The 21,029-nt window shown below is 43.0% G+C and overlaps 1 protein-coding gene across 2 annotated transcripts in view; it reads left to right on the top strand.

Moving 5' to 3' along the window:
* The first annotated feature begins 12,673 nt into the window (after window positions 1–12,673).
* Window positions 12,674–21,029, top strand: part of ERICH5 (glutamate rich 5) — a 30,769-nt gene continuing 22,413 nt past the window's right edge. Inside the window, exon 1 of one of the 2 annotated variants that reach the window (XM_059893146.1) lies at window positions 12,674–13,176. In XM_059893146.1, the coding sequence (XP_059749129.1) occupies window positions 13,119–13,176 (58 nt within the window). In that variant the 5' untranslated portion in view covers window positions 12,674–13,118. 2 annotated transcript variants of the gene reach the window in all.

Genomic DNA, 21,029 nt, shown 5'->3' with positions numbered 1-21,029 from the left:
TTTTGCAGCCGAGTGGTCTGAAGTCTCACCTTGCTGTGTTCTGCTGCTCTGAAGCGGCGCGCTGCGGAACTCAGGAAAGTGGAACAGGACGGGAGTTGGAGAAGCCAACTGAGAGTGAAGCGGAAGGGGTACTGAGAAGAGGCGGCGTCTGGACCTCGGCCTCAGTGCCACAGAGCGCACCTCTGCCCGAAGCCCCGGCTCTTAGGAGACGCGGGGAGGACCCAGGTGCGCCTGAGCTCCCGGGACTACCCTCTGCCGCTGGCTTCCTTGAACTCACCTCTTCTGTAGCGTGTAAGCCGAATTTTCGGAGACAGCGATAGAACAGGTCTAACTAAAAATCTTTTTGTTGTGAACGTTGGATATTGATAAAAAAAAAAGTCCAGTGACGAATCACTCAGAATATTAGGCACAGAAAGTCTCTCACCACCACACATGCAAGCAAAAAAAAAAAAAAAAAAAGGTAAAAATCAGACAAATAAATAAGCTATCATCATGTGTCAACTTTTAGGAATCTGTTCTAAAGAGGCAGTCACTCATGCCCAAAGACATGAGAATAGGGCTATTTGTTTCAGCATTAGTTTAAATAACAAAACAAAAATGGAAACATCAGATGTTCATTATTCTTAACAAATATGTGTGTTTGCATATGCAGAAAAGTCATGTCTTGGGACTTCCCTGGTAGTCCAGTGGTTAAGAATCCACCCTGCAGTGCAGGGGACACTGGTTGGATCCCTGGTTGGGAAAATTGGGATCCCACCTGCCACAGGGCAAGTAAGCCCAGGCACCACAGCTAGAGAGCCTGCACAGGGAAAAGAAGACACAGTCTAGGACAACAAAATAAATAAATAAAATAATCTTAAAAAAGAAAATCCAAGTCTTGGGAATTCCCTGGTGGTCCAGGAGTTAGGACTCTATGCTTCCACTGCAGGGGCACGGGTTTCATCCCTAGTCAGGGGACTAAGTCCACATGCTGAATAGCCAAAAAAAGAAAAAGAAATTCAAGTCTGGAAAGTTAATCATTGAAACATATCTTTGGATGAGAGATGAGCAGAGTAGGTGGTGAAAAAAGAACATTTAATTGTACTTTATATGTTTCAGCATTGTTTGAATTATTTAAGCATTCATTGTTATGTAGAGAGCTCATTTTTAATAAAATAGTGGTTGATTTAAATAAATCTTATGAAACTTCACTTATTTCCTTAAAGCAGTAATTTTCAAAGTATGGCTTCCAGATCACCAGATTCAGAATCATTTTGACTCCCAGGTGTGTGAAGAAATCCTTCCTTGGATGTGGGGCCTGGAAATCTGAACTTAATAACCTCTATGATTTTTTTTTTTTTTAATGTATTTATTTGGCTGCATTGGGTCTTAGTTGTGGCACATGGTATCTTTCATTGGGGTGCCTGGACTCTAGTTGTGGTTTGGGGTTAGTTGCTCTGTGGCAGGTGTGGCAGTTCCCCTACCAGGGATCAAACTCGCATCCCCTGCAGTGCAAGGTGGATTCTTAACCACTGGGCCACCAAGGAAGTCCCTCCATGGTTCTTAGAAATACTAAAATTTGAGAAGTAAGAATGAATGAAATAGCCTAGTTGGTTTTGAGGAGTGCATGCTTAGATAGAGACACTAATGATGCCTTACACTTTTATAACGAGCTCTGTACTTTGAATATTTTTTAATATCTACTTGTCCTCAAAGTAATCAGCATAAATATTACCCCCACTTTAGAAATTCAATGATTAAAACACTTGAGGTGACTTTTCTGATGCTTTTCATTTTATCATACCAAGTTTCTGGTCCTTAATATATGTCCTAACAATACTTTTTTTGGTGTAATGTCCTCACTATATTTTAAAGGAAGGTCTTAGTTGCTTTCTCACAGGGATCTTACCATGGTTTTGTACTGGAAGCCAGGGATAGACATTCATACACTGATATATATGAATCATGACCACAAAATGTTTGAAAATTTTACCTACAGAATCCTAACTGATCTTGTTATATCTTTTTGGAGATAGGTTTAGGTTCTTGCTTTTTCTATTTAATACCTGAAAGACTTGGCTCAAACTGTCTAACTTCTAAGTTTCAGTTTCCTTATCAAAAAGCTAGAATGATAGTCTCTACCTCGTGGTATTGTGAGGATCGCAGTAAACGTTACGCTGTGTGAAGCACCTAGCACAGGGCCATGTGCAGTGGGCGTTAGCTTTCTTTCTCAGTCCCACTCCTGTCTCCCCAACCTCCCCACCGCAACCACTCACACACACCTAAAGTCATTCACGGCATTGCGAAACCAAACACTAGTGGAAGAACCCAAACACTTGCCATGCAAGAATGACAGTCAAATCCTTTGGCTTGTGAAGATTTCATAACTATTTCCACACTTGTATTTATTAGAGCTGGAGTCGGCAAGCTTTTTCTGTAGAGAGCCAAATAATGATAAAGATTTTAGACTCTGGCTGTATGGTCTCCGTGGCAACTACTCAACTCTGCTGATGCAGCACAAGAGCAGTTAGAGACAGTATGTAAATGGATGAGCATGGCTGTGTTCCAATAAAACCTTCTTTACAAAGTCAGGATTTGGCCTGCAAGCCATAGTTTGTTGACCCCCTGTGTTGGAAGATTACTATTACTTTTATTTAAAATAGCTACTTTAAGTCATCCCTTTTCTAAAGAGATAAATGTTGAAGTAGTTTATGGTGCCCCCTGCAGTGGAAGCCCAGAGTCTTAACCGCTGGACCACCAGGGAAGTCCCTGCAACTTTCAAATTGCTGAATAAATGTAAATAAAATCCTAAAATAAATGTAGATAAATAGATGGAGTAAATGCAGCAAGAGAAAATCACTCAGTGGTGTCTGACTCTTTGCGACACCATGGACTATACAGTCCGTGGAATTCTCCAGGCCAGAATACTGGAGTGGGTAGCCTTTCCCTTCCCCGGGGGATCTTCCCAACCTGGAGATTGAACCCAGGTCTCCTTCATTGCAGGCAGATTCTTTACCGGCTGAGCCACAGATCAGATCAGATCAGTCTGTCAGTCGTGTCCGACTCTGCGACCCCATGAATCGCAGCACGCCAGGCCTCCCTGTCCATCACCAACTCCTGGAGTTCATTCAAACTCCTGTCCATCCAGTCATGCCATCCAGCCATCTCATCCTCTGTCGTCCCCTTCTCCTCCTGCCCCCAATCCCTCCCAGCATCAGAGTCTTTTCCAATGAGTCAACTCTTCGCATGAGGTGGCCAAAGTACTGGAGTTTCAGCTTTAGCATCAGTCCTTCCAAAGAAATCCCAGGGCTGATCTCCTTCAGAATGGACTGGTTGGATCTCCTTGCAGTCCAAGGGACTCTCAAGAGTCTTCTCCAACACCACAGTTCAAAAGCATCAATTCTTCAGCACTCAGCCTTCTTCACAGTCCAACTCTCACATCCATACATGACCACAGGAAAAACCATAGCCTTGACTAGACGAACCTTTGTTGGCAAAGTAATGTCTCTGCTTTTGAATATGCTATCTAGGTTGGTCATAACTTTCCTTCCAAGGAGTAAGTGTCTTTTAATTTCATGGCTGTAGTCACCATCTGTAGTGATTTTGGAGCCCAGAAAAATCAAGTCTGACACTGTTTCCACTGTTTCCCCATCTATTTCCCATGAAGTGATGGGACCAGATGCCATGATCTTCGTTTTCTGAATGTTGAGCTTTAAGCCAACTTTTTCACTCTCCACTTTCACCTTCATCAAAAGGCTTTTTAGTTCCTCTTCACTTTCTGCCATAAGGGTGGTGTCATCTGCATATCTGAGGTTATTGATATTTCTCCCAGCAATCTTGATTCCAGCTTGTGTTTCTTCCAGTCCAGCGTTTCTCATGATGTACTCTGCATATAAGTTAAACAAACAGGGTGACAATATACAGCCTTGACGTACTCCTTTTCCTATTTGGAACCAGTCTGTTGTTCCATGTCCAGTTCTAACTGTTGCTTCCTGACCTGCATACAGATTTCTCAAGAGGCAGATCAGGTGGTCTGGTATTCCCATCTTTTTCAGAATTTTCCACAGTTTATTGTGACCCACACAGTCAAAGGCTTTGGCATAGTCAATAAAACAGAAATAGATGTTTTTCTGGAACTCTCTTGCTTTTTCCATGATCCAGCGAATGTTGGCAATTTGATCTCTGGTTCCTCTGCCTTTTCTAAAATCAGCTTGAAAGCCCAAATGCAGCAAAGAGTTAATAATTGTTGAATTTAAAGTGGAAGATAAACGAGTATTCATTGTACTATTCAACTTTTTGTGAGTTTGAAAATCTTCATACCAAAAAGTTAAAATACAATGTATCTTCTTTTACACTTACATCATATCTCATTTTGGAATAACGACATTTAAATATTCAGGAATAATTTCAGATTACTATAGATGGGCTTCCCAGGTGGCACTAGTGGTAAAGAACCCGCCTGCCAATGCAGTTAGATGTATGAGATGCAGGTTCCATCCCTGAGTCGGGAAGATCCCCTGGAGAAGCATGGTAATCCACTCCAGTATCCTTGCCTGGAGAGTCCCATGGACAGAGGAGCCTGGTGGGCTACAGTCCATAGGGTCGCAAAGAGTCAGACACAACTGAAGTAACTTAGCACACACGCATGTGTTTTTATTTATTTATTTTTTACTGAAGGATAATTGCTTTACAGAATTTTGTTGTTTTCTGTCAAACCTTAACATGAATCAGCCATAGGTATACATATACCCTCTCCCTTTTGAACCTCCCTCCCATCTCCCGCCCCATCTCGCCCCTGTAGGTTGATATAGAGCCCCTGTTTGAGTTTTCTGAGGCATACAGCAAATTCCCGTTGGCTATCTATTTTACCTATGGTAATGGCACCCCACTCCAGTACTCTTGCCTGGAAAATCCCATGGACGGAGGAGCCTGGTAGGCTGCAGTCCACGGGGTCTCGAAGAGTCGGACATGACTGAGTGACTTCACTTTCACTTTTCACTTTCATGCATTGGAGAAGGAAATGGCAACCCCCTCCAGTGTTCTTGCCTGGAGAATCCCAGAGATGGGGGAGCCTGGTGGGCTGCTGTCTATGGGATTGCACAGAGTTGGATATGACTGAATCGACTTAACAGCAGCAGCAGTGCAAGTTTCTGTGTTACTCTTTTCATACATCTCACCCCCTCCTCCCCTCTCCCCATGTCCATAAGTCTAGTTTCTAGTTCTGTTTCTCCATTGCTGCCCTGTAAATAAATTCTTCAGTACCATTTTTCTAGATTCTATATATATGCATTAGAATACGATATTTATCTTTCTGTATCTGAATTACTTCACTCTGTATAATAGGTTCTAGGTTCATCCACCTCATTAGGACTGACTCAAAGGCTTTCCTTTTATGACTGAATAATATTCCATTGTGTATATGTACCACAACTTCTTTATCTATTCATCTGTCAATGGACATCCAGGTTGCTTCCATATTCTAGCTATTGTAAATAGTGCTGCGGTGAACAATGGGATGCATGTGTCTTTTTCAATTTTGGTTTCCTCAGGGTATATGCCTAGGAGTGGGATTGCCAGGTCATATGGTGGTTTTATTCCTAGTTTTTTAAGGAATCTCCGAACTGTCTTTCATAGTGGCTGTATCAATTTACATTCCCACCAACAGTGCAAAAGCATTCCCTTTTCTCCACACCCTCTCCAACATTTATTGTTTGTAGACTTTTGATGCTGGCTATTCTGACTGGTGTGAGGTGACATCTCTCTGTAGTTTTGATTTTCACTTCTCTAATGCATGCAATGCATGCATTGCAAAGAGTTTTGAGAGTGGTCACTGAAGCACACTGTCAGAAGTTTAATGGCTCCACTGCATTGCCAAAGAAAGAAACCATGTGTTCAATTGAAATATGGCTGACTAATAAAAAGGAATGAGGGCTTCCCTGGTGGTCCAGTGGTTAAGATCTGCCTTGCACTGCAGGAAATGGGTTTGAGGTATACAGATATTCATCAAACTATTCAACCATTTGTGAGTTTGAAAATCTTCATACCCAAAAGTCAAGGAATGTGTATGTTTCAAGAAAGGACTTTATGGACTTCCCTGGTGGCAGGGACAGTGGACAGAAATCTTGCCAAAGCAGGGGACACAGGTTCAATCCCTGGACTGGGAAGATTCCACATGCTTCGGAGCAACTAAGCCCATGTGTTTACAACTACTGAAGCCCTCATGCCTACAGCCTGTGCTCCATAACTCCACAAGAGAAGTCACTGCAAGAGGAGCCCTCACATAGCAACTAGAGAAAACCCATGAGAAAAAGCAAGGAGGACCTGGTACAGCCAAAAATCAGTAAATATAAATAAATTAAAAAAAAAAAAATAAAGGACTTTGCCATCCAGACTTTATTTTATTGTTCCTGGATGCTGCTGCTGCTGTTGTTGCTAAGTCGCTTCAGTCGTGTCCGACTCTGTGCGACCCCATAGACGGCAGCCCATCAGGCTCCCCCATCCCTGGGATGCTCCAGGCAAGAACACTGGAGTGGGATGCCATTTCCTTCTCCAATGCATGAGAGTGAAAAGTGAAAGTGAAGTCGCTCAGTCGTGTCCGACTCTTAGTGACCCCATGGACTGCAGCCCACCAGACTCCTCCATCCATGGGACTTGCCAGGCAAGAGTACTGGAGTGGGGTGCTATTGGCTTCTCCGTCCTGGATGCTAGTCTGAAGCATTTCAGAGTGATTTAGAAGGAATACCAACAGGTCAACGTGACAGGACAGGCTCTCTAGTTCTCCTTCACCAAAATCGCTGCTCCAAGTTTCTGACAGTTCTCCAGGCACCTGCATTATTGTGCTTCTAGTTTTTACTTGGTGTGAGAATGAGAAGTGACAGCCTGCATTCCCTGTTAGAGCAAATACTAACAAGTTCATCTGATATTCATTGGTTCAGTACACTGGCCCATCCCCTTATTGTGAAGCAGTTAAACCTATCATGTTCATTACCATCAACTATTACTTACTCATTGTCCAGATTAGGAAGGAGCTGGTTAGTTACTTGGAATTCTACTTGTCTAACTCAACCTTCATATTCTTCAGTCACAATAGATGTTAAAAATGCTCAGAAATATAGCAGGAAGAGGGAGGGACAGTGAATCCAAGTGAAAAGACCCCGTAAACTCAGTGAATGTTGATGGCCTTTCAACTAACTAAACACACATACACTGATACATGAATTCTGAACCTACAGGGGACAAGAAGGAATGAATGCTTACATATTCCTCTCTACCATTTCTGCCTCCACAATAATGAAGAATCCAAAATATTTCTTCTATACCCATTCCCATTCAGACTGGGAATCCTCCAGACTGCACTGGATTAAAAATAGACCAGAGAAACACTTTCTCCTATTTTCTTAAAAATCATTTGTCCATTTCTCAAAAAGCATACGTTTTTTATACTCTTGGATACAAAGAAGTCAGAGCGCTTTATTCACTATTTTACTGTGGAGGAATGACACTTTTGGAAAGTAGATTGGTGTCTATAAAGGTTGGTCTTTTGCTTACTTCGTATTTCTTAGAGTCAGTTGTTGAAATTTCAGTAGAAATGGAATTCCTGTCTAAATGTTCACAAAAGAATGACACTTTACATTTTAGTTTTAATAATTTGAAAAGTCTGGCATTTGGGACCTCCCTGCAGGGGGTGGGTGTCCAGTGGTTAAGATTCCATGATTCCATTGCTGGAGAACTAAGATCCCTGGTTAGGAGATTAAGATCCCAAGTGCTGAATTGCTCAGCCAAAAAAAAAATTTTTTTTTCTTAGATTTAAAAAAGAAAAGTCTGCCATGTACTGTTATCCTTAATAAAGCTGTAATGTATAGGCTAAGACATCAATTTTTTTTTTTTTTTGCTTTTAACTAGAACTTAATTCTGTAACACCACGTCAGGCTGATCAGAAAATGTCACTGATACTTAATGGAGAAAAAGAGAACAAATGCAATTTTGTGACATCAAAACATGAGTATGTCTAGCAAAAATGGCAAATGGAGTCCTTGAAGGTAAGAAGATTCATGAACTGTATCTCCAAGATATAACACCTTTAAAATCACAGTATCAGTTATGATTCAGTATTATCAAGAAAAGACTAAAGGAATGAGTGTGGTCTGTGAGAGGGAAGGTAGTAGGCATTGTATCTCAGACTAGATACTTAATTATAAGCAATAAAAACAAGTTAGCTCGGTTAAGCAGAAATGTGTTTTGTAGTACCAAATGAACAAGACCCCATCTATGTATACTGGTTATGGGGAAGCCACACTATTTATTAGTCATTACTTCAGAGCAAGCCACAGGAAAGCACCCCTTCAAAAGTGCTTTGTCTTGACTACGCCATAACTGAGAGCCATCCCATCATTCTACAGGTTTGCCTTCTTCTGGATGATGAGATATAATGAAAGACCAGTAAATCACATAGAAATTAACCTATTACCTTACTTGTCTCGTGGTAAAATGAGTTTTTGATAAGATATGATACTAAATAATGTCTTGATGGATGTGTGATGTCCCCTAAATTGATGATGCTGTTAGAGGCATGATGAGCAGGAAATGCAAACCTAATCCAGTGTCTATTACAATAATGATTCTCCACTGTCCCCAAAGAGGGCCAGTCACTCTTCCATGAAGAAGATCTTAAAAAGGAAGCATACCATTTCAGAGGCTTACAGATGGTCACTCTTGTTGCTGCTGAATTAGGCACTCAGTCAGGTAAACCATGGAGTGGTTTGAGGCCATACATGGTTTCTATCCCTGTCATTTTGTCCCTGAGCCCACTGAGCAGGCATGGGGATGGCCCATGAGAAAGACTTCCTAACATACACAGGGCACCTGGTGGCTCAGATTATTGTTCACTTGATTATAAAATGCTTCCTCTGAAGGAAATGGCTTGACTAACAAATTATCTCTGAGGAAAAGTAAGATACCCAAGTCTACTCCTAAAAAAATACTTAATAGGCTCAGTAAGCCCTGGTTACTCCAATACTTTGGCCACCTAATGTGAAGAGTTGACTCATTTGAAAAGACCCTGATGCTAGGAAAGATTGAGGGCAGGAGGAGAAGGGGACAATGGAGGATGAGATGGTTGGATGGCATCACTGACTCAATGGACATAAGTTTGGGTGGACTCCGGGAGTTGGTGATGGACAGGGAGGCCTGGCATGCTGCAGTCCATGGGGTGGCAGAATCGGACACAACTGAGCGACTGAACTGAACTGAAACCCTGGTTTAGCATGAAAGCATTAATATTCAAGTTATGTATTTATGTTTAACTAATCTGTGAGTTATTGCATCTCTCTCTTTTTTTTTAATTTCTTTGGCTGCAGGGCATATGAGATGTTAGTTCCCTGAACTCATACCCCCTGCAGTGTAAGTTCGGAGTCTTAACTCCTGGACCAGCAGGGAAGTCTCTTACACCTCTTTTTGTGACAGTGGAGTTTTGAAAATTTTCATTATCTAAATAAAATTAAATGTGACTTAAAAAAAAAAAAAGAAACATCTGAAGTGGGAAGAATCATCTGAAGTCAGCTGTGAGCTGACTTGCACCCCTACGCCAAAGTCCTATTTCAACCTAACCCCCACTGTGACTAGTTAGGGTTTTCAGGAGTTAATTAAGGTTAAATGGGGTCATAAGGTTGGGACCCTAATCTGATCTAACTTAATGAGAAGAGGAAGATCTATCCCCTAACCCCTCTTATGAACACACAGTGAGAAGGCTGCAATCCACGAGGTGGAAAGAAATCAAATAGGCCAGCATCTTGGTCTTAGAAGTCTAGGTTCCAGAAATGTGAGAAATAAGTATTTGTTTAAACCACCCAGTTTACGGTATTTTGTTATGGCAGGCCAATCTAGTGCAGGGCCTTCTGATAACATTTACATAGCACACACATATTTCCTAAATATAGGCCTATTCCACATTCCTCTCCCCTAAACTTCCTGGTACCAATCCTATAATCATGCTCTTTCCAAGTTTTTGACTTGGAATCCAGCCAAATCATTAGCCATTTTCAAAAAACTTCTCTTTCCTTGGGGCACAGTAACCCCAGAAGAAGGAAGGAGAAGATTCACAGTCTATATTTGTAATGTTGTCAAATGTATTTCCTCATAGATACCCAGTCTCTTCTTCCCTTGAAGGGATTTTTGAACTGATTGTTGGGTGGCCAAGGCATCAATGAGGCTTGCACTGCAGAAGGGAGACAGAGATGAAGATGGAGAAAGAAAAAAAGTGAAGGGACAAGGGAGAAGAAGGGAAGATGGGAATGAAGGGAGGGAGGAGGGAAAAACCTCTAAACATATGCTAAAGACCATGGCTGTGTATCCTATGACCCATATAGGGAAATATGACACATTTCAGGCAATTTGAGCATCAAATAAGTAAAGATGATGTTATGGACTGAATCATGGCCTCCCTCCAGTTCACATGTTTAAGCCCTAACCCTCCTATACCTTGTAATGTGGCAGTATTTGGAGTTACTGTCTTTCAAGAGATAATTAAGGTAAAATGATGTCAATTCAATATGACTGGTATCTTTATAAGGTTATTGGGACACAGAAACAAATGGCAGGAAGACCATGTGAAGGTACTGCCATTGACCAGCCAAGGACACAGGCCTTCAGAAGAAACCAACCCTGCTGATACCTTTATTTCAGACTTCCAGCCTCAGAAATGGGAGGAAATAGATTTCTGCTGTTTAAGGCACACAATCTGGTACTTTGTTAAGGCAGCCATAGCAAATTAACACAGATGGTAACATAGCTCACTGAATAATGTAAAAATAAATGAATATTTATTACTATAAATAAATGAATAATAAGTGGAGGGAAAGGGAAGTGCTTCCTCAGAGTAGCATAATGAGAGATTAGGAAATTACAAAAATAACCATTTGATAATCATGGTTGTAATTGATCCAAGCAAGACTATTAATACATGCTAAAAGTAGCATATAAAAGTTTGATGAGATAAATGATACTTAGTTGTGTCCGACTCTTTGCAACCCCATGAACTGCAGCACGCCAGGCCTCTCTGTCCATCACCAACTCCCAGAGTCCTCCCAAACCCATGTCCATCGAGTCCATGATGCCATCCAACCATCTCATCCTCTGTTGTTCCCTTCTCCTCCTGCCCCCAATCCCTCCCAGCATCAGGGTCTTTTCAAATGAGTCGGCTCTTTGCATCAGGTGGCCAAAGTATTGGAGTTTCAGCTTCAACATCAGTCCTTCCAATAAACACCCAGGACTGATCTCCTTTAGGATGGACTGGTTGGATCTCCTTGCAGTCCAAGGGACTCCCAAGAGTCTTCTCCAACACCACAGTCCAAAAGCATCAATTCTTTGGTGCTCAGCTTTCTTTATACTCCAACTCTCACATCCATACATGACCACAGGAAAAACCATAGCCTTGACTAGACGAACCTTTGTTGGCAAAGTAATGTCTCTGCTTTTTAATATGCTCTCTAGGTTGGTCATAACTTTCCTTCCAAGGAGTAAGCGTCTTTTAATTTCATGGCTGCAGTCACCATCTGCAGTGATTTTGGAGCCCAGAAAAATAAAGTCAGCCACTGTTTCCACTGTTTCCCCATCTATTTGCCATGAGGTGATGGGACTGGATGCCATGATCTTTGTTTTCTGAATGTTGAGCTTTAAGCCAACTTTTTCACTCTCTACTTTCACTTTCATCAAGAGGCTCTTTAGTTCTTCTTCACTTTCTGCCATAAGGGTGGTGTCATTTGCATACCTCAGGTTATTGATATTTCTCCTGGCAATCTTGATTCCAGCTTGTGCTTCTTCCAGTCCAGCATTGCTCATGATGTACTCTGCATATAAGTTAAATAAGCAGGGTGACAATATACAGCCTTGACGTACTCCTTTTCCTATTTGGAACCAGTCAGTTGTTCCATGTCCAGTTCTAACTGTTGCTTCCTGACCTGCATATAGGTTTCTCAAGAGGCAGATCAGGTGGTACTAAGTGTAAAATAGTAACTTTTCAGTGGAGAAACCTGGCAGACACTACCTTAACTAACTGATCAAAGTTAACATCACTAATAATAGGGGAAATTGATATTATGGGCTTGTTGATACGAATCCACAGACGACATAACAGTATGCCAGCCAAAACTGCATAAACCGAAAACAATCTTGAGGAAACATCAGACAAACTGGAACTGCTGCTGCTGCTGCTAAGTCGCTTCAGTCGTGTCCGACTCTGTGCGACCCCATAGACAGCAGCCTACCAGGCTCCTCCATCCCTGGGATTCTTCAGGCAAGAACACTGGAGTGGGTTGCCGTTTCCTTCTCCACCTACAAAATAAATAGCTTATTTTCTGGGGGGTGGGGTGGGGAAAGTCACGGTCAGGAAAGAAAAAGACTGAAAAACTAGTTTGCTTTAGTTCGTTAAAGCAAACTCAATGCAAGGTGTAGTGAAGGACAGGGGACAGGGAACCCTGGCAAGCCGCAGTCCATGGGGCCACAGAGTCCGACAGGACCGAGCGACTGAACAACTAAGTCCTGGGTTGGACACTTGACCACAGTTGAATAAGGAGTGGATTAAATAGTATCTTCTCAACGTTAAACTTCCTCGTGGTAACAGTCCTGAAGTTATGTAAGAAGCCTGTCATCACAAATCCAGTCACCAATCAATAGCCACTGGCCACCATCGCCTCCTCCCCTCCCCAGCTATTTAGGGATGACTCAGACGTGATCCCTCCCAAGCCCTTCGCCCCCTCTCCCAAAACTCAGCATCTTTATCCCTGCTTCCTAGGCAACTTTCCTCTCTGCCTTTACCACCTTCTCCACCTTCGCCCTACCTGGCTCCTTTCTTGTCTTTGTCCTCTTCTGCGTCCCCGCTGTCCCCTCCCTGGCACCTTCTCCCAACGAGCGGCTCGCTTCCCTCTCCAGGTGCTCGCCCCCACCCAGCGGTGCGGGCCCTCCCACGCAGCGGTGCGCGCCCCCACCCAGAGCTCCGCTGCGCGCTTGCGCTCTGTAAGCGCGAGAGCTGGCCGCTCGGAGTTGAAGGAACTTGTGCCGCCTGAGCGTTTCGCGCGGGATCCCGGCTCAGGGTCCCCAGCCCGCGCGGTCGCCGCGCTCGCCCTCCGGGCGTCCTCCTGCCCGCGATGGGCTGCTCCAGCAGCGCCCTCAACAAGGCCGGCGACGACAACAGGCTTCGCAGCGGTGAGCAGGGGACCCGGCCCCACCGCCACCCCGCCCGCGCCCTGGGGCTTGGGTGGGTTCGCTTCCCCGGGGTCCGACGGGTGTGACTCGTGCCCACCCGGCCGGGCAGGGGGCGGCTCCTCCCTAAGGATGCGAGTGAGACCCGGAGCGGCGCTGCCGTGGCCCAGGATGCGGCGGTCCTGGTGCGCTCCGCCGCCCACGGTGCCCCACGCGGGAGGGAGCCCAGGAGTGGAGAGACCCTGCTGCCCATGGCAGCGCGGGGAGTTGGCCTTAAGTCCCTAACGCGGTCAGCCACCGCGCTCTGTTAAACAGATGCAGAATTTCTTGTCCTTCAGCGTACAAGATTTCAGATTACTGTGCAGATGAGCATATACTCAGCGCACAGGTTCCTGAATTTTTAAAGAGGTCAGATGCACTGTCCACCATCCTTGGCTTAAGTATTTCTCAGTGAATACGAGTGTGATGAAAAGTGGTCCTCACTGAAACTTACGTGGAAATGCACCACACGCTTCTGTCTCTATACAATAGCCAGGTGCTTGGCTAGGTGCTGAAGATGCAAAGACCCTATTCCTGGGGTCTGGGATGGGGGTGGGGAGGAAGACGAACATCAGACAAGTTGAACAGGTGATTGCCATAGTTTCTGACCGTGATAAGTGCTGTGAAAAGAATGAAACATGAATGAACCAGAGAATAGATGGGTTTTCTAGCAGCTTCACTTCTTAGATTTTGAGTGGCTGTTGCTTTGAACAAAGCTCTGAAGGTTAAGCACATTCCTTCAGGTTAATTTACAGTCTTCTTCAAAGCTAACTTTATGAGAAATTCTACACTCTGGCTAATTCCTTCTCACAAGTTTTCTTTTAGCACCTTGTGTTATTCCAATAACACGTCTTTCTGATTTTGTAGTAGGGAGCGCTCAGGCTTTTCAAGAATGGTGTTTCAAAGCTCAGACACTGTGTCTAGTCAGAAATAGGCCGTGTTACAGTCATTTTTGTGGTGTGTGATAATTTATTTTTAATTTCGTAGACAACAGAAAGCAATAGAAATGTGGAAGTAGGCCAAATATTTAAAGCCCTGTATAAAAGTGATTCCAAACCCCTGGTGAACTGACAACAATGTGAAGAGATGGAAGAAATCCATTTCTAATGTACAGGGCTTGCTGACCTTTCTCCTAAAAATGATGAACGCCTCTGTCCCCAAAATCTGCTCTCTGGAGGCCAGGGCAGGAAATAATTTCTTTGATGTTTTATGAAATCAGATGGATTCTGTTTTTTTTGCATTCTGTTCCATGATCAGTCCTTGTTGGTTTTAGTATGAAAAACTGATGCTTCAGGAAGATATACTGTATTACTTTGGTTTCTCTTATCCCCCAGCCGTGCCCCCAGATATCCTAGGAATTTAAAAAGCAGAGCACTAAATCATCATTGTAGATTTTTTAACTGATAAAAACTTGTAGGGAATGTTACTCTTGGGGAGGGGCAAAATGTTCAGTGGCTGGAAGGGTTTTTTAATCCTCTTAAAAAATAATGAATAACCTTGTTTTAATAAACATTTTATCACCAATATAAATAACTATCCACATGAGTCATGCTGTTTCATTTTTTTTATTCATGCTTTCATTGGAGTTTTAAGTTTTCACAGATGTTGTTCTGAAAGAAATGTTAAAACAACTGACAAAAAAACCAGGTTTTGAGCATAGAAAATTAATAAATTGCTTGATGCACATATTGAATCAATCAACAGGTGTATTTTGCATCTGATCCTCAGACAGTATTCCCTTGTAATTGGATACTATTGTATGTTCATCAGCTTTTCAACTCCATGGACTTGGAGGCCCCATAAATAATTCATTCGTATTTCTGTAGCTCAAAACTTCTTTAAATTCTGTATACAACCCGAAGCCTGTGTGTGTTTGCTTTTAGATTAAAATAGTCCACGTTTATTAAATGTCCGGCACATGCATTTACTCACTGTACCCCCAGTGCTTAACAATGCTTGGCACATGATTGTTGAATGATTACATTTAATCCTTATAACAATGCTTTGACTAAGTTTTATGATTGTTCCCATTTTACAGAGAAGAGTAATTTGCCAAACCTGTGGGGCTCCTTGAGAGTCAGAGCTGAGCTTTGAACTCAGGTACTCTGATTCCATAATTTGACTTCTTATCTGTTCTCTTCCTCCTTAAATCTGTTTGTGACAACTTGATTTAAACCTCTTTTTGTCTCACATTGTTCTGGAGCCCCATTAGGTGTATGGTCATTCACTGTGCAAACAACAAAAGAAACACAGGAAAGTATAATCGAGTATCTAACTATGTAAATTGAATATTATAATAGAGTTTATTATAATCCCTAAATGAAATATGTAATAAATATAATATTCACCTAGTATACTAGCATGAGTAAAATATTTATCCCTAAATAAGAATCAGTGAAATATGAAGTTATATTTGCTTCCAAGTTTAAACTAGGAATATTTGGAGGACATGTAGCCTTAGAGGTATTTTCAGCAGCTACATCGATATAGAGAAGTTTGCAGTGGCCTCCCATAGAGATACAGATAATCTTCATATTGTAAGAGATTCTTTTAAAATTCACAATATTATGAGTTAAAGCTGTGTGGGTGTGTTAGTTTCTCAGTCGTGTCCGACTCTTTGTGACCCCACGGACTGTAGCCCACCAAGCTCCTCTGTCCATGAAATTAGCCAGGCAAGAATACTGGAGTGGGTAGCCATTCCCTTCTCCAGGGGGATCTTCCTGACCCAGGGATTGAACTTGGGTCTCCTACGTTGCAGCACATTCTTTATTGTCTGAGCCACCAGGGAAGCTGCTGCTGCTAAGTCGCTTCAGTTGTGTCCGACTCTGTGGGACCCCATAGACGGCAGCCCACCAGGCTCCCCCATCCCTGGGATTCTCCAGGCAAGAACACTGGAGTGGGTTGCCATTTCCTTCTCCAATGCATGAAAGTGAAAAGTGAAAGTGAAGTCACTCAGTCGTGTCCAACTCTTTGAGACCCCATGGACTGCAGCCTACCTGGCTCCTCCGTCCATGGGATTTTCCAGGCAAGAGTACTGGAGTGGGGTGCCATTGCCTTCTCCGGAGTTAAAGCTAAAACGTATAAAATTGGCTGCAGACCGTATTTGTGTTTGGATAGTTCTGCTTAACAATTTTCTGTAACTGGTTTAAGAACTATTATATATAAGGTAGTATTAACCTGGAAGCAGAAGAATCATAAAATAATGGGTTGGACTAGATTACCTCTGAGATCACTTACAGCTCAATAATTCTGTAACACTGAATATGGAGGCACTTATTTTCTGGGCTCCAGTGAATCAGATAGTTACTGCTGGTTAGTAGCTGTTAGGCTAAATAGGAATAACCCATTCTGTTGATCACATGGAGATGTTTGCTGTGATGCATGAGATAACAATTCCCCCTGAGCTGCTTTTCATCACCCCCAAAGATGACTCACTAGGAAGAGATGGTTGGTGGGGGAGGGGACGGGGTTGGAGGGGCAGTGTGGAGACTGGCTCTGATGTAAATAATTACCCAATGCTACTCAAAGTGCAGAACACTACTACTACTTACGTGGTAGTCATCACACATAGATTTTGAATGCCCTGTAAAGGGTGAGAAAAGAAGCTTTTCTTTCCAAAAGGACAACTAGACAGATTGAGTTTGGAATTTCTTGTGTTCATGGAAGCATGTTCTACATATTAGAACAATTTTTGTTCTCTTCAGTGCCCCTGGAGCTTATGAATCTGAACACAAAGATTTTGATGACTTCATAGGCGTTAATGGAACTCAAAAGTTTCCAGGCCTTTGGCATCGAACCTTCCTCTCCATGCTGCCAGCCCTCTGCTTCTCAGTGTAATTACTGTCCCACTCTTTCCTGATAAAAATGCCACCCATTTCTTGCAGACTTCTTCCAGAAGTTTTATAGCTTAAACACCAATGCTGCTGCTGCTAAGTCGCTTCAGTCGTGTCCAGCTCTGTGCGACCCCATACACGGCAGCCCACCAGGCTCCTCCATCCCTGGGATTCTCCAGGCAAGAACACTGGAGTGGGTTGCCATTTCCTTCTCCAAAACACCGATGTGGACAGAGTAAATAGGTGGTAATTATTGACGAATTCATCGCTAGGTCCATGTGTACATTTCCACTGACAGCTGTAATCATGTGTTTGTTCTTATCTGAACTCTCACTAGCTGCTTGGAGTCCACTGTCTAGATAATAAATAGGATGAGGCTTGAATTTCACAGTTATGTGAATTGACCTTTGTGTAGCAGAAATACCTTTAGTTATCAACCAGTATTTTCACACAGTGATATTTCAGTCCTGAACACTTCTCCTCTGTAATTGAAGAACAAAAATCATTAACATTAAAGTAAGTTTTAGAGGCTTTTCTTGCATACGAGTATTATATAAATGGGATTTCTTTGGTTCAAGTGCAGAGTCTCTGGACTGAGTCTTGTATGTCTTTGTGTTGCCTCTAGAGCTTGACATAGCATGCTTGGTAAGTCTTTGGGTGGGCTGATTACATACAGCTAATTGTAATGGAATAGTCATAAAACTGAAAACATCTGAAAAATGCACACAGTGAAAAGTCCACCTCCCACCCCAGCCTCACCATCTGTTCAATACAATCACATCTATGGATAAAAATTTTTATTAGGTTTTTTTTTGGATATATTCTCCCAAAGTTTCTTTATACATTTCAAATATTATTTCCCTCTCCCATCTTTATTCATAAAATGTGGTGTATTATACCCACTATTATTCTTCACTTAATTTCTTTCACCTAAAAATATGGAGCTCTTTCTATAATCTCTTTGTAATATAGAGAACTTTTTTCTCTTTTTTTTACCCTTGGTTAAGAATCCACTGTGTAATTTATTTAACCAAACCCCCAGTGAGGCACATTTGATTTGTTTCCAGCAAATGAGGCTGCAGTGAATTCCTTTACACATACATCATTTTGAAAGTGCACAAGCGTAACTGTAAGACCATTTCCCAAAAAGTGGCATTACTAGGTCAAAGGGCAAGCACATTTATAATTTTGAGAGCTAACTACCTAAATGCCTTCATAAGGGTTGTACCAAATGACACTCTCATCACCAACACATCTTTTTCTAAAATTGAAGGCTTTTGACATTTAGTATAGTTGCATCAAAATATGGGCATGGAGCAGAAATCAGGAGACGAAGTAGGAGCACCCACTTGGTTCCAGATACTTGAGCCTGTATTCTCATATAATCCTCGTAAGAATCTTAGTTTCACCGAATTCAGCTAGAAAATTGCAGCCTGGGGAGGATAAGTAACTTGCCCAAGGTCTCAGAGCTAGTGAATGATGGATCTTGTTCTTTTCAGAAACTCCAGTCCCATCCGGGTCCAGGCCCAGTTCTGCTAGAACTCATCGTGTGGCCGTCAACATAGAAGACATGCAGTTCACATCGAGGGGGTGGCTGGGTGAATGGATGGACTGACAGAGATGGGGATTCAGGGAGATGAGAGTGCTACTGAGAAAAGCAGAGGGAGGGTAGGCATCAGGACCGGCAGAATAACAAAGACTGGAAGGTAAAGTTGGTCCAGGTGGACTTGAGAAGACAGGGTCGGGTTGTGAAGGGATTCCTAGGTTATGCAGAAAAAGACCAACACAGCAAAACAAAGCTTTCTTGTGTTCTCTGAAATCATACTTCTGCAAGGTTGCCACACGTCCCAGCTCATGTGTACACTTTCACTTTTGTGTTAATGTTTTACAACAAGTTTAAAATAAAAACCTAGTACTTGAAAGGCTTACCAAAACTGATAAATAAAACATTGAACTTGGCCAGGATTTGAATCCCAGTGTATAGAAATGTAGGTAGCCCAGGTAATGATTTTGTTTTTTTTAAGCGAAATATCCGAATGTAACTCTCCAATTGAGTGTTAGTGTCAGGAAAGTACCATGAGGCTTCAGAAGCTTCCTTACTTCCTCGGAGCTGTTACTGTTCACATTCCTTAAACCCTTCCTTGGGAATAGCCCTCTGGCCCTAGACTTGATTCTTTTGTGTACATTCTGGGATGTCAGAGCTGTGTCCTTTAAGGATGTCCTTCCCTCCCAATCGGGAGGGAAGCCTCCCCAAAACCCAAATCAAAAAACCTCACATCATTTTAAATAGCTAAAATGCCATGGGCATTATACTTTATGAAAGTGGGTGAAATAAGCCAGGAACTGCTAGCATGCTCAGAAACAAGGGGGGTCATGGGAGATGGAGAAAAGGGCAGTCAGTGCCATGGGGTCAGGTTCAGATGACACCATTTTCTTCCCCAAGGAAGGGCCCATGGGGCTCTGGGGTCCTCGGGGTAACCGGGCCGGGCTCTGGTGAGGTGCGGACTGCATGCTGACAACCCGGGAGGGATGACCCTCTTTTCTTAGATGTCACACTCAACCTTCCTTGCAGCCCCTCCTCCAGCCTGGTTTTTCAAATAAGACAAAAGACCCCGCCTGAGTCCCGATAACATGCTCTTTATTCATACCAAATACTTTTTGACTTTCAAATCTGTATGATTTTACTTGCTTTGAAACCATCAGATTGTATTAGGTCTGTTTAGATAAGTTCAGTTCAGTTGCTCAGTTGTGTCCGACACTTGCGACCCCATGAGCTGCAGCACGCCAGGCCTCCCTGTCCATCACCAACTCCTGGAGTTTACCCAAACTCATGTCCATTGAGTCGGTGATGCCATCCAACCATCTCATCCTCTGTCGTCCCCTTTCTCCTCCCGCCTTCAATCTTTCCCAGCATCAGGGTCTTTTCAAATGAGTCAGCTCTTCGTATCAGGTGGCCGAAGTATTGGAGTTTTCAGCTTCAGCATCAGTCCTTCTAATGAATATTCAGGACTGATCTCCTTTAGGATGGACTGGTTGGATCTCCTTGCAGTCCAAGGGACTCTCAAGAGTCTTCTCCAACACCACAGTTCAAAAACATCAATTCTTCGGCACTCAGCTTTCTTTATGGTCCAACTGACACATTCATACATGACTATTTAGATAAGAGACATGTCCAAATGGACATTAAGTAGGAAAGTCAAGACATAAAAAGATGTAAGAAGCATCGTGACACATCTGCCCTATCTATCTACTTTCCGGGTCACTGGAAGTCAAATTTCATTTACATACTCTTTACTCTATGGCCATGCAAGTATAATTCAGAGTGGACATCAGGATAGCACCAGTTATCATTATCTAAGACAGATAAGTACAAAATGAACTTGACGTCGTAGGCTAAGGTGACTTCCTGTCAAGAGACTGCTCAACAAGCCTCTTCTATGACCAGAGCTCTCTGCCTCGGCCAGCTCCGTTGTGGCTGTTCCAGGTCCCCCCATGCCAGGCCCCTGGGAGGTCAGTGATAGACCTGCTTCCTGTCCACTGAAAGAAAGGCTATCTGCTTCCTTCCCTTACAGGCATAAGGATGTACCATCAAATCAAGTATTTATTTATTTATTTGTCTATCAATTAATTTTCTGCTCCCTTCACCAGGACACTCATTTCAAGGACATACTTTTACAAGCCTCTAATGTATTTGTCTTCACACTCCGTGAAAAAGCCCTTTCTGCTCTCCGCAACAAGCAGCTTTTCTTTCAAACGTAGTCCTAAAGGGCCCTGCAGGATGAGAGAGTTCCACTCTTGGCAGACCACCTTGCTTCGTCTGCCTTCTCAGCCTTGCCTGGCTAATGCTGGTCTGGTCTGTCTTTGGTGATTGAAATATATCTTTGTCCCCTGTGTTGTGTGTATGAGCGCTTCCCAGCCTGTGAGCGTGGGATCCAGTGTGCCAGCCTTCCTCCCGGCCTCTCGGGCCGCAGGGCAGGGTCCAGA

The sequence above is a fragment of the Bos taurus genome, chromosome 14 (genome assembly GCF_002263795.3).
Source record: "Bos taurus isolate L1 Dominette 01449 registration number 42190680 breed Hereford chromosome 14, ARS-UCD2.0, whole genome shotgun sequence".
NCBI classification, from domain to species: Eukaryota; Metazoa; Chordata; class Mammalia; order Artiodactyla; family Bovidae; genus Bos; species Bos taurus.
The sequence above is the reverse complement of the archived record's forward strand: the minus strand, read 5'-3'. Positions and strand labels throughout refer to the sequence as shown.